The following is an 18,449-nucleotide window of genomic DNA, read 5'->3' on the forward strand; positions in this document are numbered from 1 at the left end:
ACAAGTCACCAAAATGCCACAGGTGGGCAGGTTGGAGACACTGAGCGTGCCAGAGGTTGCTGTGTATTAAACGTGTTTATGTCCATGACTCTGTTGGAGCTGGAAGCTTTGTTGTTTACTTTGAATACCCAGAGATCTAGTACTTTCTAGAATCATCTGAGGATAGCATGGGGATACAACCTGTTTAGTGGTTCTTGGGATTAATATCTTCCTGGTAAATGTAGGTTCTTCTTGGTGAATACCCTTGTAGAAGCCAGTCTTTTAACTAGTTCAGAATACCCGCTCAGTATTGGGTTGTTTACCTGAAAGCAGTCAGTACAACCTGCACTGAGCTGAACTTTACCACCAAACTATTTCTGGAAAGCAGGCTTACGAAATAAATACAAATTAAGATTGCTCTTTCCATGTATGTGTATCATCTGTTAACAGTTTATAAGAACGGTCACATGCATTATTTTGTGAAAGAAGTGCACAGCAGGCTTAAACTTCTGGAAGAAAAAACCCAAAACCAACTGTATTTAAGAACTTTACCAAATAAAGTGTAGATGATTGCTGCCAGCAATTATAAACACGTGTGATGACATTAAACGCGCTGTGCCCACAAAGCTGGGGAGTCCTCGCTGGCACCCCCCGTTCTCTGCTGGCCCTGTACAGAAGTGCGATGTGGGTACTGTCTAGGTTTTTCTTGTATTTAACTGAATCTGCAGACTCTAGCCAGTAAGTAACCCATTTATTTTTAGTAATATCAAATTCAGTAATTTAATTTTTTTTTTTTTCATTAAAATCATTCACAATATAAGCAGAAACGGTAGGCAGATTCTGGAGTGTGTATCAGTGAACTGCTTGGATATCATCTTCCCCATTCGGTGAACACACCAAGTGGCCCAGTGATAGTTAATATTCATCGGAGAACTAAATGCACGTGAGAGGCAAGAAAAGAAAAGTCTGTGGCTTTCAGAATCTGTGCACAGTGCATTCCTGATCCTTGATGCATATGGTGATGAGGGAATGCGTAAGTATCAGAGACCTGCATTCAGAATCTGCGGCCAAGTGGCAGGAGCGGTGCCCCCCGACCTCCACCGTGACAGCAGCTGACCATGCCAGTGCCCGTCAGGAAAGCCAGACCCAACGGCCGGGTCCCAGAATTGGAGGAAGAGGAAACAAAATCTGACTTGCTCTCCTCGAGTAACCACGATTGTTTCATCGTGCAAGGAAGACGGGCTGGAGAGAAATCCGGGGACCAAAGTGCTGATACATTTGCAAGGTCTGCTGATGTCGGACCCGGCAACTCACAGAGGCCTTTTCGGGGTTTGTTCCCCCTGCCCTTATAGCCTGGAATCCCCCCTCGGCACCCTTGTGTCCTCGCACACGTTTGGGCCTACTTTGTCCCGCTGTCACTCAGAAGGAGCGAGTGAGTGAGGCTCTGGGCAAGAAGAGGGCTCTTTGCCCAGCGAGGGGCAGCGGCAGAATTTGTGCGAAGCCTTCAGGACCTCAGGGAGGAGAACAGCCCCAAACTGCCAGGTGGGCGAAGGCCACTAGAAGTAAGGGTGGAAACAGGTACCTTGTCTCCGGGCAAAGGAGCCATGGCTGAGGTTCAGCACCACCGATGAAAAACAAGACAACAGCAGACCGCCCGCCCCAGCCCTGCTAGCTCACTCCCTGAGGGCGCTTTGAGAAAAGGGAACAAGTTCAAAAGAAGAGGTCAGACCCTCTTGCGGTGACATCCTACGGGAAGCCCCCAGCAGCCTCCTCCCCCTGAAGACATGAGGAGCCCTGCACCCCTATGCCCACCGTGCGCTTTTTAAGTGACTTGAACACAGGCAAACAGCCTCTTCCTTGTGGTCAGAGGGTTGCTGCTGTTTCTCCCTGATGACTCAGTCACAAAGCCCTCAGCGGTCCCGCCGCCCACCCACACTCCGCGTCACAGGCAGAAGAGACTCCACTTTCATTTTGAGAAATTTATTAAAATAAAAACAAGCCTCACAGGTACATAGAAATAGTCATTTTCACTAAGCATTATTAAGAGCAAAAAAGCAGTTTTAAATATATCTTAAAAACCACAAAATATATTGATTAAGGCACTACATTCCATCTCATGTTTTCAATAAATACGCTGTTCTTTGAAAAGGCAGTACTGAGTAGCTCTGATTAAGTCAACGGAGGCACTACACTAGTCAAGGCAGTGGCACTTTGCTGTGGCCATTGTGTGTAACTGATTCTCAAAAGAACTTTCGGTAGCTAAGATTAGCATTTTCCTAAAAAAGAAACTGAAAATATGAAAAAAAAAAAAATCACAGTTTTCTCTTTCCAGTTTAAGCCTCTTCCAGAGAGACCTAGCTACAAAAGGTCAACCTTACAAGGGTACAGCCGTACAAGGTACGATTTCTTCATATATTCTTCAGCAACAAGCAGTTGTGCATAAAGGACAGAGATTACCTCCCAAGTAGTAAAACCATCAGAGGTTGGATGTCTCAGCACAGCACGAGTCTTTGGAGAAGTATTTTTTCCACTGCACGAAGATCAGCTGGGTTTAGAAAACTCTGCCCCTGGCATCCAAGAAGGTTGCTTTGGAAGTGCTTTGTAAGAGCAAGGAGCTTTGCAGAGCAACTGAGGAGCCAGAGGCAGCCCCCGTGTTGTACAGTGTAGACGGAGCCCCGGACTGCCAGTCAAGCGGCGGCAAGCCTGTCGGGTGCCGCCAGTACCTTCTAATGATGCCAACCGTGAGCGTTTGTGACTGTGCTCAGCCGCTCCCGAGGCACGCACTAGACATCATCTACTGGGGACCCCTCTGAGACGTAAGAGTTTCTGGGGTCTTTTCCCATTTCAGCAGCCCCCTAGTCTGATGGTCCAGACTGGTCTGGGCCAAAGCTGCGGTCTCTTGAGTGCGGCCTCTCCCAGGACACAGTGACCACAGCAAAGAGGAGAAAAATTAACTTCCCACAACACCAGACTGTCTGAGCTTTGGAGGCAAATCTTTTCCTGAAAGTGCTGCTCTCCAGCTGAAAATCACCATTTAACTGAGTTCTGCTCACGTAAGTGTGGTAAGACAGCCCTTCTTTCTCAGACAACATCACTTTCTCCGCAGAGCTAGGCTGTGTGGACCCGAGGTGCTGGGGTCCCCAGGCAGGCTGTGCTTGAGCCCGAGGAGACAGGGCTGGAGGCAAGAGGCGAAAGGGCGAGAGTCCATGTGAGGGCGGAGAGTTCTTTTCCCCCTTAGGTCGGTTGTGCAGAAGAGGTGGTTCCTCCGGTTCACATTGCCGTGTCACCGGGCAAGACTGAAAATACACTTCACTTTTTGGCAAGTAAACAAGACACGGTCAAAGCTTTCAGAAACCTGGGATCTACTAAATCAGACGCAGTCGAGAAGACAGGTAAGTTCATTCTGAAATGACAACAGTATGGTCTGCGCCTGCTGGGAGGCGGGCTGCATTCGGACTTTCTTTTATATATTACTGAAGTTGACTTTAAATTATAGACACACTTTTTACCTCATTATAAAACATGAACATCAGTCATTGAGAAGCAGTTGGGTCCAAAGCATCTAATCACAAAAATAGAAAAGCAAATCCAAGAGCACTTTGAGAAAAGACTCTGGAGCCAGAGGGCACTTAGTTGTTCTTCTCCAGGGACCGGTAATAATCTGTCAGGACTTTCCATGCCTTGGGTGCCATGAAGCCATCTGGGGGATTCTCGCCCTCGCGGGCCAGCTTCCTCATCCGCGTCCCGGAGATGAAGTCAAACTCGTTGTGCCTGTCATGGGGCAGCCACACACAGCTCAGAGTGGGTAAGTCACCCCATCCCCAGGGCTGCCTGCAGTAGGTGACGAATTTTAGACCCCATTTTTTCCTTCTATAAAATGCTGCACCTTCTGCAAGAGCAGGTCACTAACTCTTCAGTAAAGGAACTTGGAGAAGAAAGGGACGTGATGGCAGGCGTGATGGCAGCCGCGTGCTCAACACTTCCTGGGCACCTACTCTGTTCACAGGAAGCCATATCCTGCTGCTACCCTGGCTTCCTTTCCATTAACGCCTGCTCAAGGAAGACTTATTGAAAGAGAGCTACTGATGGACCATCTACTGACATATGAGGGGCCGTGCTACACCTCAGGGGGACACAGAATGTCTAAGACCGGGACTCCCATCCCACTAGGAGCAGGTGGAGACACTTCCACAGGGCCAGCATTCTAGCTGCATGGAGGTGATTAAGGACTCTGCCTCCAGAAACCTACCTTGCTGGGTCATAGAAGTCCATGGCTTTTTTGGCTTTGTTGTAGGCAGCCACACGGAATGGAATGATTTCCACCGAGGTCAGACCTGGGGCCATGCTCAAGACCTTGCCTCCATGAGTGGGTTCATACAGGTCTTTCTTGGTCTCAGGGTTGGGCATGCCTGCAGGGTCCCGGCCCACGATGTAGAAATTGACCCCTGCAATCATCCGGGACCTACAGTGCCACTGGACCTAGAAAACATCACCCAAGGGAGACGCTGGTCACTGCTCTAAAAGTAACCCAGTGATAAGATCAGCTAACAGCTGGAAGATACCAGTGGACTGTCTGACTGCCCTTCGTGCTCGCTGCAGCAGGTAGGGAAGGAGCTGTAGACATGAATCCCCACCGCCTGACCCCAGCTTCCTAGAACCCAGGGTTCTGTCTCCTGAGTGCTGCTCCACATAGGCACGTGGACCAGAAACACCCAGACGTGTGAATTTTACTTTCTAGTCCCTCCCTATTCAGAATAAATCACAGTTTAAAGGAAATTACAAATTCTAACCTGTCTGATCGCCCGATTGCCTATAATGAGCTAATCCCATGAAAACACTGATTCTAGCTCAACACAACATTGGGATTTCAGAATGAATTGCCCTTTCTGATGCTCAGCAGGTGATATAGGGGATGGGGAGGAGAGCCAGAGGCCTAGCACTGTGATCTGGTTGAAGAAGATTAATTTCTGAAACTCAGTTTGTGGCATTCCAAAGGGTTAAGACCCTTTCAATTCATCATGCTTCCCACACACTCGGGGCGGTGGGACACAGAACGTCCCTGTTTGACGGTCTTACTGTGGTAGGAGGGAAGGGGACACCAAGCTTTTAGGGACGAATTCTTTCTCATAGAGCTCACGGGCACGTGTGGTGACCCACTCAGAGTGACTGGGACTTTGGCAAATGAGTATCAGGTGCGATACACTTTGCCCCATGTATAACAGGTCTGATGTGGCTGATGTGTTTTCTAGCATTTTTACAAATTCTACATGGAATCATAATTAATCAATCATAACTGGAAGGTTCGAGAATCTGCTCATGGAGGAAAAGGATCACAGAGACTCTGGCTCCTCGTAAGTAAAGTCTGAGCCCCCATTTCCGAGGCCCCCAGCCCAGGGAACTGCTCACCTCTGTGGGGCCAGCGTACAGCATCGGGGACGGGAAGATGGCAACGATGGTTGACTTGGGGTCCAGGACCCCTTCCTCCAGCACGGCCGCGTGCTGCTTCATCCGCCACGCCAGGGGCACGTCGTCGTCCTTGGTCCAGCCCCCCAGAGGGTGCAGCAGGAGCACCGGGTGCTTGTAGCCCCGCTCCAGCAGCCTGCGGCGGGTGTCCTGCATCAGCAGAGCGTGCCCGTTGTGGACGGGATTGCGTAGCTGGAACGCGAACACCGCGTCTGGGAAAGGAGCGGACAAAGGCCCAGCTGAACAAAATGTACGTTGTCGCTTGTCCGCAAGAACAAAACAGAAATGCAGAGGGAGGCTCCCCTCTGCTTGCCAGAATCATTTAATAAAGCCAATTAGATCTTGAATTTTAAAAGAAAGAGGGGGCGCCTGGCTGGCTCGGTCAGTAGATCGAGTGACTCTTGATTTTGGGGTTGAGTTCGAGCCTCACAGTGGGTGTAGAGATGACTTAAAAATTTTTTAAAAATATCTTAAAAGAAAGAAAGGAAACACTGCTATGTTTATAGCTCAGAAAATTCACTATGCACACTCGTTATCAAAAGCCATGAGCAGACTCCACCTGGGTCGTTGGCAGCTACTCTGTGACTCCAGAGACACCCAGCAGACCAGAGAGGACACAGAGGCGGGAAGCCCTAACCGGGGGAGCCCACCTCAGACATGAAGCATCCATCAGGGGCCTCTGCCGCCAAGCACGGCTCAGGCAGGAGCCGGCACTGAGCAGTCCCCACACCACCTCTGCTCTAGGCTCGCTCCCCCAGGCGGTGGGCGACGACCAGCGCCCTCTGGGGCCTGGGAAAGTTTCAACAAGCTAAAGATGTAAAAGCATGCTTCACCTTCACCTTCACCTTCACCAAAAAAAAAAAAAAAAAAAAAAAGCCTTCAAAACTACTCTCCTTAGGGACAGGCTCCAGAGAGGCTTAAATTTTCCTTCTAGTTATGAAAAAAAGATCCATTATGGGAAACTTGGGGAATCCACAGAAGCCCCAAATAGGATATAAAACTCACCTATAATCCCATCGTTACTTTTTCTCTTTTCAAAATTTATAAAGTGAAAACCTTCCTGCCCCTTGGTCTAACTCCATCCCCAAGAGACACCTGTCACCTGTGGTCTGGGGTACATGCCCCAGAGACCTCTGCTTCGAGACACAGAAGTAGCTGAGGGTTCTGAGAACAATTAGTATATTTTGTTTTCCAAAATTACGCTGTACAGATTGTTCTGCAGTTTGTGTTTTCACTGAATAAAGCGACTTGAGATATTTTTCTGTGTCTGCCTATTTTTAACTGCTGCATACTGTTCCAAAATGTGGCTGTCCTTAGCTTTCTAAACCACTCCAGTCCGTATCAATACACACATCAATAGAGGTTTCCAGCTTTTTGCAACTCTAAACGGCCAATTCCCGGTACCTTGAATTCTGTAATCAGAGGTTGGGAGGAGGACGGACAGAGGCACGAAAGCCAGGCCACGTACCAGCGTTCATCTCTTTACATTTCTGCTTGAGCTCCAGGGGCGTCAGGCGGTACTGGTCCAGCCCGTCGTTCCACCTTATTCTCTCTAGCACCTGCAGGTCTCCGCCAACCAGCCAATCCCCACTTTCCATCACCATCTAGAAAGACCGTGAGAAAAGCTGGAGGTGAGTGTCCACTTCTAGTGTATCGGAAAACCATTTTCTCCTCCTAGGTCAATCTTGGGTTATTCCTGAAGAACTGCCTTCCGTTCTTAAGCATTTCTAGCACAGTAGTTCTCAAACTTTTTGGTCTCTCAACCCTTTTATACTTTTTTTTTTTTTTTTTTTTTTTTAAAGAGAGAGAGCATACAGAGGGGCAAAGGGAGAGAAAGAATCTCCCATCCAAGTACTAACCAGGCCCGACCCTGCTTAGCTTCCGAGATCAGACGAGATCGGGCGCGTTCAGGGTGGTATGGCCGTAGGCAGAGAGAAAGAATCTCAAGCAGACTCCACATGCTCGGGCCGGAGGGGCGGGGAGCCCAACGGGGGGCTCGATCCCAAGACCCTGGGATCAAGACCTGAGCCAGAATCAAGAGTCGGACGCTCAACTGACTGGGCCAGCCAGGCACTCTGTCATCAAGAACATTCTTAACCGAAGCGGTTTGCTGCAAGTGCTTGGTGTCTGGGGACGACCCGAGTGGAGCCGGGCGCCCCTGTCTTGAGTCGGGGACCATGGCTTTGGCACCAACATTGCGAACAGCCCAGTGACGACGGCAGATGAGGTCTCAGGATTAGGAAGGTAGTTTTGAGGCTGGGGTTCTGTGGAAAGGTCTTGGGGACCCCAGTGTCCCGCAAACCACTCTCTGAGCAGCACTGCCCGCATGTTCCTAATACAGCCTGATGTGTCTTAGACTGTTTTCAACCCAAAACAGAGAAGCGGGGGGCGGGGGAAGTCGGGCAAGTCGCTTTATACCAGTTAATTATTGCTAATAACAATTTCTAAGAAAATGTTAAAAGAAGCCTCCTCTTAGTTACGCTCTAATTTGAAAACAAAAGAAAACGTCCAAAGAGCAGCAGTATGTCGCCAAGTCCACACCCGAGGCTAAGCACAGACTAACTGGCTAACTCTGGATTTCTCTCAAATAATCCTTGACAAGGGCGCCAAAACCACTCGATGAGTAAAGGATGATCTCTTTGGAAGACAGTGTTGAGAAAACTGGATATCCACATACAGAGGAACAGAGTTCGAGCCTTATTTTGTACCCTGTAAAGAAATTCACTCCAAATGTGTTAAAGACCTAAATGTAAAATCTAAAATGATAAGATTCTTAAAAGAAAGCACAGAGGTTACTATTAACACGCTCCCTCATCAATACCTGCTCTGTTGAGCAAGTGACTTCGGGGATAGTGAGTGAGGAACAGAAAACACACCTTTAGAAGGAACCACGCCCTCCCTCTCCCGCCTTTTTTTTTTTTTTTTTTAAAGATTTATTTATTTGACAGAGAGAAATCACAAGAGAGGCAGGCAGAGAGAGAGGAAGGGAAGCAGGCTCTCTGCTGAGCAGAGAGCCCGATGTGGGACTCGATCCCAGGACCCCGAGATCATGACCTGAGCTGAAGGCAGCGGCTTAACCCACTGAGCCACCCAGGCGCCCCTCTCCCAGCCTGTCTTTCCGGGGTGGACCACACAGCCCCTGAGGCTGCCCTGGTTCTGGGGACGGGCCAGCGGAGGGGAGTCTGTGGGGGTGTGGGTGGAGCTCAGTCAAACAGCCTGGGGCGCCCTCACGTGACCTGGGGTGCCCTCATGCAAGGAACAAGGCCAAGCATAGACAAGGAAGGAGGGTTCATGGCAGGTCAAGAGCCATCTCTTCACACAGCACCCGTGTTCTGGTGCAGAATTTAAATTTGAACCTGACCGTCCAGGTTATTCTCAAGGAATAGTGGTCAACGTAGAAGGACAGAACATATTTTATCTAAAAGTTAGTTCGATAGGTAACTTTTAAACATGGTCTGTGGGCTTCCATTCACCATGGGCCCCACAAATGAGGGGTGAGCCTGGCGGGAAGGGGGGGGTCACAGTAATGACCCCACGACTGTGGGGATGGAGGGAGGAAAATCACTTAGTAAGAAAACTGTCAAATCCCCATACCTGTGCATTTCTCCTCCTTGCTCAGAGTTAGGTGATTAAGCTTTGGAGACTCACCCCACATCCCCAGGCGTGCAGTAACTCCTGCTGGACGCTAGGGGTCCGCCCTCTATTGTTCAGTTGGTGAAGGCAACACCCATCCAATTTGGTTCACAACTCAGCCTCGAGATTGTCTACTTGAGGACCAATGCTGCACCTGTGCTTCTGGTATTGCTGAGACGGAGAGACGCAGCAGGCACCTCCCTCCCCAGGATGGCCCTACTGTCTGCAGAATTGAGATCTCGCTCCCAAGAAGGGAGGTTCAGTGGCTCCGCCCCACTTCCCAGGCCATGTGGCTTCGGGGCCCCCACCTCCTCCAGAGAGTCTGCAAACCTGGGCGCATGGACAGAAATGAGGAACGGGCTTTTGGGGAGCCAGAGAATGTGAGAGGGCAACCGGGCTTGGAATCACAGGCAAGAGCAATGCAAAAAGGAGGAGAGGGTGAGCTCAAACCCCAGCACAAAGGTGAGGAAGCTGTTCCGAGGAGTCTTGAGGGGGCAAGGAGAGCCTGACAGGCATAGCCTGGAGAGGAGGGCGAGTGGAGGGGCTGGAGCGAGAGCAGCCACTGTGCGTGGGGAGGTACACTCCGCGGAAGGAAAAGGGGCGGGGGGTGGGGGGAAGAAACCAGGAGGGAGTGCAGAATGGAGCTTTGGGAAAATGGCATCACAACAAGAGGGTTCAGAGATAAGGATCAAGAGGTAGAAAACCGAGGCGATTCACTTCTGGTCCGGCAGCTCTGGCGTGACAAGGAGAGATGACAGGGACTTGACACCTCATCTGCAGACAAGAGGAGAAGAGGTAGCGCTCAAGGGCACACAGGGGCTCCCAGAAGCCAGGACAGTGCATCCAGGACCCCCAAACCAAGCTGCTGCTCCCACTACACCTGCTGCCTCCCCTGAACTCCACGTGCAGAGTGGACGCAGCCCTGGCTGGGGGCTCAGTGGATGACGAGATGGTCCTTTATCTCCTGGGCTGGCACAAGACCGAATGGGTAACCGAACAGTGGGACAGCTGGGGTCAGACAAGGGCAAAGTGCTCTGGAGCATAAAGAAGGCACACTGCGTCACGAAGAGGGAGGGGGTGACAACCAGGTGAGGTGGCAGGGGCAGGAGAGGGGACGACAGGCTGGCCCACTACGGGGGATGACGGCAGCTGGGGATGGGTCAGGCAGGCCGCTGCAGGAGTCAGGCAGGAGACAGAGCACCCTGGCCCAAGGCAACAGAAGAGACGTGGCCAACATCAAGCCATCCGTGGGGGGAGAATCGCCAGGACCCAGCGGCCGAATGAACAGGAGAGGAGGAGGAAGCAAGGAGGACGCCCCGGATTTGGCGGAGGCCCCCCACTGGGGAGCGGGTCTGGGGAGAAGGGGCGAGAGCTGGGGGTGAGGTGCTTGCCACTGGAGACACCCAGGAAGGACCCCTGAACACGGCTCTAACGCCGGGACTCCCAGCCTTCAGACTCACAGGGAGCACCCGGCACCAACTCCCGGAACCGACGCAGCCAGTTACGCCCCGGGCCACGTGGAAATGCAAGAAGGCCCACGGCCACTTTTGGAAGGGGTTATTTTGGAAGTTTTGGATTAAGGAAAAAAAAAAAAAAAAACTGAGTGTATATTTCAAGATTCTAAAAAAAGGGGCAGTGAAAAGAGTCCCTTCCCGAAATGGCCAGTGTCGCACGTCTGATGAACACACGTCCCACTCCAGGCGCGGTGTGTACAGTGAGTGACTCCCTCTGTCGGGTTATCTGGGGCCCATTTCTCGCCATCAGCTCACGGGGAATGTTTGCAGAATCCCTGTAATGACCTCACAGGATGGTCACTGACGAGATGACCAAGACCACAAGGCATAGCACCACGTTCCCTGGCTTCTAAGAAATGCTGAGCTCCAACTGCCACCAAGATGGAAAGAAAGAATTCTCGAGAGCCTCCTCAGGTGTTTCTTTTAGTGCTACTAGAGGAGATGTGGAGGGTGGGCCCCGGGAGGGGACGTCTCTGAAGCAGGGGGATGAGGGGTCGCCCTTCCCTCTCTGGGTCACGGACTGAAGATCAGGTTCTGACCCGAGACCATAAGGACCCGCGAGTGGATGAAACACAGGCAGGATCAAGGCCCAGAACACGGTTCCTCTAATCGCTTTCGGTCAGTATCCAGCAATTTCCAAGGCAGCCTGCCAGCCTCATGGACACGCTGTTCAGATGAAGCAAGAGGTGCACCGGGATTGAAGACACTCAGCCAGAAGGCGGATTTCATAGGACAGGCTCATTAACTCCTTGTTCATTAACCTCTTGTGTTCAGAGGCCTTGAAAAAGCCCTTCCTACCTCACAACATTTCACAACTTGAAGAAATGAAACCAGAAAAACATCTGCCCAGCCAATTCCAATAGGTTCATTCGAACATCTTTTGTAGGGCGCGGAGTTACTTGTAGAGTTATTCTGAGTCTGGCTCCTCCTTTTATATGGCTTTTTAAAATTTTAGCCCTAAGGCTCTCATCCTCGGGGAGGGATGACTTTGGCATTCGGTTTCACATACTTTCCTTTACAGGAAAGGAACCACACCCAGCAATTCCAAGAGACCCTCCACCCCTGCTGCCACCAGGTAGAAGTTGTGAAGGAACCTGAGCAGGTTTAGCCCATTTTGCCTTTAGGCAGGAGCGACTCAAAATGAGCCCAATCAGATGAACACATTTTCAATCTTAAAATAACCACTGATGAAAATGTGCTGTTTCCCTCTGGAGACTCTGCCACACCTCACCCCGAGCTGTCCCCTCTTACTGAAAGGATGCCACTGACCCCCGTCCCACCCCCGCCAACCACAGGGCGTGTGCCCAGAGTCTCTTTCCAGTGGTTGATTGGACCCTTTCTGGACGAAGGAATCCGCTTCCCCCAGTGAGTTTCCAAGATGGAGGAGAACGCCATAAGCTCTGGTTGAGGGCATAGCTATGACTTGGATTTCTGTCCTTTACTCAAGGTGCCAGACTAAATTCTCTACCCGGCCCACCTGTGTCCCATTTAGCGGAGGGACCCAGCCATTGCAGCCTCTGAGGACTCAGTGGGTCATTCAGAGCAGCCCTCAAACAGAAAGACGCTTCTCTGACCCCTTCAAGAAAGATCTCCAAAGGCACAGCTTACAAGACCCCCCTTAGAAATGCAACTCAGGGGCACCTGGGTGGCGCATTCGGTTAAGGGTCTGACTCTTGACATCAGCTCAGGTCATGATCTCAGGTCATGGGACTGAGCTACCCATCGGGCTCCATGCTCAGCACAGAGTCTGCTTGAGTTTCTCTCCTTTTCCATCTGCACCCCCGCCCCCCGCTCATGCTTCCTCTCAAATAAATAAATTGATTTAAAAAAAAAAAAAAAAAAAGCATTCCTCCAGTAATACCCTGGTGTTTAAGTCCTTCTGAAGAAATAAAAAGGAATGGGGGAGCCTGGGTGGCTCAGTGGGTTAAGCCTCTGCCTTGGGCTCAGGTCATGATCTCAGGGTCCTGGGATCGAGCCCCACATCGGGCTCTCTGCTCAGCAGGGAGCCTGCTTCCCTCCTCTCTCTCTGCCTACCTGTGATCTCTCTCTGTCAAATAAATAAATAAAATCTTTGGGGAAAAAAAAAAAAGAAAGAAAGAAAAAGGAATCATTCTTGTCCTAAGCTGAAAGAGACCGAGAAAGCCCTTCCAAAGGTCTTGCCACTTACTTTGATGTGGGGGTGTTTTGCACACATTGTCCCCCAGACACGGGAACAACGCTCCTCCTTTCTATGTTCGTAGAATTCAGGGTCTCGTAAGATGGCCACTCTCCGTCCGCCGTGTGTCAGGACAAACTCGCTGCGCCCCTCCAGCCGCGTCTTATCGTCCGTAGAGACGGGCAGCACGATGGGGATACTCATGTTGATCACTCCGTCTAGAGAGAGAGCCACGTGATGAGTGAGTACGGGGTACCCACTGTGCCGTCCTCGAAGCGGACTCCCACGTGCACTACGTCCATTCCAAACACTGCCTGCAAAGCCCAGGAAGGCCTAAAGCTGCTTCTGCAGAGCCTACAATGAAAAGTCTTCGAGAGGCCTCTCAACGCAAGACATGGGAGTTTGTGAAAAGTGGGGTAAGCTTCTAATTACAGAGGGGCCTTCAGTGAGTGATCTGATCTGTGGGCCAAGGAGGGGGCATCTCCCTTGTGCGTTCCCTTTCAAAAGCTTGGTCCTGACCTCAACATACCAGAGAGTGTAAAGTCTTTAACAACCCAATTACACACAATAAGGGCTGGCCAAAGAAGCCCAAACAGAAACCTCTAGTCTTTCTTAGAAATGAACCTTGTAACAACGTTGGCAGATCTCTGAATTGTGGTACCAACACACCAAACTGAAAAAGAAAAAATTCAGACCATTAACACCAAGGGGTAGGACCCCAAGGAGGGAGTCCTGATGTCTGTTTCTTGTGGTCCAGCCATAGCATCGCCTTTACATGGTATTGAAAAGACTTCTCTGGGGGTCACAGTCTTGCTGGTTCTGCCGTCAGTCAAAAACCAGGCAGAGGGAAAGCCACAGACAGCGGATTCACACACTTACTTTGGAGCGTGAGCTCCTCTCCCCTTTACACTACGTGTCTTACTTCAAAAGGAATTGAAGTAAACTGGCAATCTGGTTTCTCAGGATACGACACGACAACTGGAAGGTATGGGGTGTGCTGTTCAGAGAATGTCTATCTTCAGCTACAACACATGCCTAGAGACACCCTGATCTCAAAGGAAGAAGCAAGAGAATTACTTAAAAGCTGATGAAGAAATTGTGAGAGTTCATGTTGTGTGTCTCCTTAGCTAGGCTGCAGTGCCCAGACAGTCAATCAAATGTTGTTCTAGATGTTTCTTGGAAGGTATTTTAAGAGGAGATAAACACTTGAGTCAGTAGACTTTGGGTAGAGCAGAGTGTCCTCTGTAAGGTGATGGGCCACACAGAATCAGCTGAAGGACTCAACCGAAGACCTTCTTGCAGGAAGAAGCAGGAACTCAGCCCACAGACTTTGAACGTGAACTACAAGTCTTCCCTGGGTTTCTGGCCTGCCAGTCACAAGGTTCTGCAACTGCGTGAGCCAATTCCTTAAAATCAATCTCTTGGGGCACCTGGGTGGCTCAGTGGGTTAAAGCCTCTACCTTCGGCTCAGGTCATGGTCCCAGGGTCCTGGGATGGAGCCCCACATCCGGCTCTCTGCTCAGCGGGGAGCCTGCTTCCTCCTCTCTCTCTGCCTGCCTCTCTGCCTACTTGTAATCTCTGTCTGTCAAATAAATAAATAAACAAATCTTAAAAAAAAAAAAAAAAGAAATCAATCTCTTCCCTCGCCCTCTATCCACCCTGTCCTATTTTTCTGGAGAACCCTGACTAATAAAACTAGAATCATGGGGGGACTCATCCCATTTGGGGCCAGCAACCCCTCAGGGCACCATTACACTAGAGCTCAGTTCACTAACTGGTGTAACTAGGGACGATGACGACGTCCCTTTAAAGCTTCCTTGTGTTTAACACATTTTGAAAAGCGAATATGAAGTTATTTGGGGTTTTTTTTAGAAAGACGTTTTTTAAATGTTTCTAGGCAAAATGATTAAAAGATGTAGTTGTTTTCAGTTTGGGGCTTCAAAGATTACAATTCAGCTTTCGGGAAACATCTAATTTCTTAATGAGGCCAGATAATGTTAAAGATGTAACCCTTTTGGCGGGGATGCCTGATGCCCACCAATGGCGTCCGTCTCGTTACTGTACTCACAGGTCACAGGTGACTCACAGGTCACAGGTGAGAAAACGGGGCACACCATCAGTGTACAACACTGAAGGAGGTTAGGGAGATCCGGGGGGGATTCCCAAGTTCAAGACTCAGAAAGGAACGAGAGCACATGAATAAGGAAAACATTCAGCTCCATGAGAAACCACTGCAGTTATTTATGGATTTGAGGGCATGTCCAACAGATGAATGAATTCTTTTAAACCTAACCTTCAAAATCCAACATCTGGAATGCCTCTGACAGTTAAAGATCTGAGCTCTGAGTCAGCTATGACACCCTTCTGCAGGCCTATCACTTTGCACCTTCTACACATTCTCCAGAAGTCACTAGAGTGTAAAGAATGTCACAGGATAAAGACAGCAACTGCAGGGGACAAACAAATCCTGTCTATCAGGGTCCTGTGACCGCCCTTCCCCCAATCCCCCTGGGGAGCCCTCGTAAACCACAAGCACATTCTCTGCACCAGAAGTTACGGGTTTTGATGTTCCAGTGACTCCTTTGTTTCAAAGTTCAGGCATTCTCTGTTCTCCGTTCCCCTTCTCTGTGCTCAGTTGCCCCACTTGAGAGATGGGATAACGAATAATCCGTACCTCCCTGGGTTGCTGGGGGTGGGCCCCGGTACAGCCCTTTATCCCTGGAGGTGTGTGACCAAAGATACTGAAACCCACTGCACAGTCCAGTTGAGGAGAGGGGAGAGAGGCTCGCCAAGCAGAGGGTGCCCCATGTTCTGTGGCTTACTGACCGCACTGCTCACAGAGATCGGACCAAATTCAAGTAAAACAAAACACAAAGCCCAGGTGGGCATGAGACAAGCCCAGCTCTGCCCAGCGCATCCTTCCAGCACTGTCTTCCATCATCTCATCTGGGGTGAAACCCAGGGGGGACACCATTCTCCCACGCAGCTGTGTCCTTTGATCCGCTAGACTCCTGCCCAAGGTAGCCCCTGATCCACGTTCCTCTTGGCCTTGAGGGAAACCCTGCTCTGGGCAAACAGCACTTCCTGATGGTGGTCAAGACAGCCAGTCTCGGCAGGGGGGTGGGGGGGGGGACGTCCCACTAAGTCATGATGCCAGCTGACTGCATCCGCCCGGAGCTACAGCTCCCCATGGTGTGAGTGGCTTCCCCAACCACCTTCCTAAACTTCCACGACAGGAACTCGTCCACCAGCGTGATGCTCTGCTGAGGCCTCCTCCATGGCTTCCCACCCGACTGGGGTTCCCGGCCTTGCCCACTGTGGGTTGCAGCCCTGGTGAGATGGCTCTTACGGGGGCTGCCTCGCGTTGCCAGGGGGCCTTGGCTGCTGAGTCCATGGTCAGTCCAACACAGAACTTTCACGTAGGACTGTTCCCAAAGCAAACATGACAACACTTACTATTGCTTAACTAGGCTTTTTTTTTTTTTTTTTTTAAGTTGCAGGAGTAGAATTCAGTGATTCACCACTTACAACACCTAGTGCTCATCATAGCACGTGCCTTCCTTAATGCCCACCCCCTATCCAGCCCATACCCCGACCCACCTCCCTCCAGCAACCCTCAGTTTGTTCTCTAGCTTTAAGAGTCTCTTAGGGTTTGCCTCTTTTTTTCCCCCACTGTGTTCATCTGTTTTGTTTCTTAAACTCCACATAGGAGTGAAATCCTATGGTATTTATCTTTCTCTGCCTAATTTATTTCGATTAGCATTATACTCTCTAGATCCATCCATGTCATTGCAAATGCAAGAACTCATTCTTTTTTATGGCCAAGTAATATTCCATTATATACAACGTGGTATATACCACATCTTCTTTATTCATTCATCAGTCAGTGGACACTTGGGCTCTTTCCATAATTTGGCTATTGCAGATAATGCTGCTATAAACATGGTGAAGCATGTGCCCCTTTGAATTAGCATTTTTTTAAAAGACTATTTATTTATTTGACAGTGACACAGCGAGAGAGGGAACACAAGCAGGGGGAGTGAGAGAGGGAGAACCAAGCTTCGTGCTGAGCAGGGAGCCCAATGCGGGGCTCGATCCCAGGACCCCGGGATCATGACCTGAGCTGTAGGCAGGCGCTTAACGACTGAGCCACCCAGGCGCCCCCGAATCGCTCTTTTTGTATGCTTTGGGTAAATACCTAGTTGTGCAATTACTAGCTCCTAGGGTAGTTCTATTTTTAACTTTTTGAGGAAACTCCATACTGTTTTCAAAATGGCTGCACCAGTTTGCATTCCCACCAACAGTCAAGAGGGTTCCCCTTTCTCCGCATCCTCGTCAGCATCTGTCATGTCTTGGGTTGATTTCAGCCATTCTGACAGGTGTTAGGTGCTACCTCATCATTGCTCTGAGCTTAGGTAGGCTTTTTAAAGGGAAAGCAACAATGATGAAAACAGCACCAAAGATAAATGAGACCTTCATAATTTTACCTTTCCCTTCTGGGAGAATGCAGAAGTTTACAGTCAAAGCAACTTGTGTATTCATTCCCGGTTCTATAACTACCAATCATCATAGCTTGAAATTAAATTCATGCATAATCACACCACAGACAAATGAAATATGGCCCTGCACAATCCAACCAGGTGTGTCCATTTAAATCACATCTAAAATCAATTTCTCCCTCATCGATTAAAAATGTTTTATAAATGCAATAGAAAAAATTTCTAGATTTGTGAATCAAATGAGGACTCATAGAATTAGTTAACAGAGAGGATCATAATTGTTTTCAATCTCAGGGACAAAATGTACAACAATAATTTAGAAACAAGTTCTGTCAGCCAAATAGGACATTATAAACAGCTGCATCTGATCCAGAAATTTCCTGTTATTTGGACTCTGATCAACAGAAGAATGTAGCATTATTATTCTATTATAACTGATTGGATCATGAACTGTTAACAATCCCAGCTGGATTATTTGGATTTTTTAAAATTATGTTCTTAACCATTTCTAATTAATGTAACTAATTATAATAATTTAACTATTTGGAAAGTTGAAGTACATACCAGGAAGGACCATGCCTAGAGAAATATAAACACAATTAAGAAACATGTTTTCAGCTTGCCACCAAGATAATCTTAAAGCAACAATATCATGGAACAGATTCCTATTACAAAACGTCACACATATAACATATAAATATACGACGCTCTTTGCTACTGGTCTGAAGAATGTGTAACAGCAAAAAGAGGCTGAGACCAGGATTTGTAGTGAACGTCATTCAATCAATCCTGAAGCATTGCTCAGATGACTACATGTTTTGAAATAATCACAACATGTGTTACAGCACCTCTAGCTTCGCAAATTTGCCTCTTACACAAATATGTGATATTATATAACTACCATCCAGTGGTTCCAAACCAGGCTCTGCTAGGTCTAATAGCAAACTGCTCTAGAACATTCTAGAATCCCAGATGTTCAGAGGACATGAAATTCTACCTAGCAGAACAAGCATAATAAGAATGAGAACCAGGATAACTTGGATTTGAATCCAAGCTTCAGGTGAGTTACTTAACCTTTCTTTTTTTTCCTTTTTAAATTTTATTCATTTGACAGACAGAGATCACAAGCAGGCAGAGAGGCAGGCAGAGAGAGAGAGGGGGAAGCAGGCTCACTTCTGAGCAGAGAGCCTGATGTGGGGCTTGATC

General features: G+C 49.1%; 1 protein-coding gene across 2 annotated transcripts in view; it reads right to left on the reverse strand.

The window, feature by feature from the left end:
- Positions 1-1,943: 1,943 nt before the first annotated feature.
- Positions 1,944-18,449, reverse strand: part of PAPSS2 (3'-phosphoadenosine 5'-phosphosulfate synthase 2) — a 70,966-nt gene continuing 54,460 nt past the window's right edge. Inside the window, exons 8-13 of one of the 2 annotated variants that reach the window (XM_046026153.1) lie at positions 17,808-17,822; positions 12,757-12,962; positions 6,911-7,046; positions 5,386-5,654; positions 4,229-4,458; positions 1,944-3,750 (exon numbers count right to left, since the gene is read on the reverse strand). In XM_046026153.1, coding sequence (XP_045882109.1) covers positions 3,609-3,750; positions 4,229-4,458; positions 5,386-5,654; positions 6,911-7,046; positions 12,757-12,962; positions 17,808-17,822 — 998 coding nt within the window. In that variant the 3' untranslated portion in view covers positions 1,944-3,608. The remainder of the gene's footprint in view (positions 3,751-4,228; positions 4,459-5,385; positions 5,655-6,910; positions 7,047-12,756; positions 12,963-17,807; positions 17,823-18,449) is intronic. The other variant, XM_046026154.1, reaches the window with a different exon arrangement.

Source organism: Meles meles, chromosome 13 (assembly GCF_922984935.1).
Source record: "Meles meles chromosome 13, mMelMel3.1 paternal haplotype, whole genome shotgun sequence".
NCBI lineage: Eukaryota > Metazoa > Chordata > Mammalia > Carnivora > Mustelidae > Meles > Meles meles.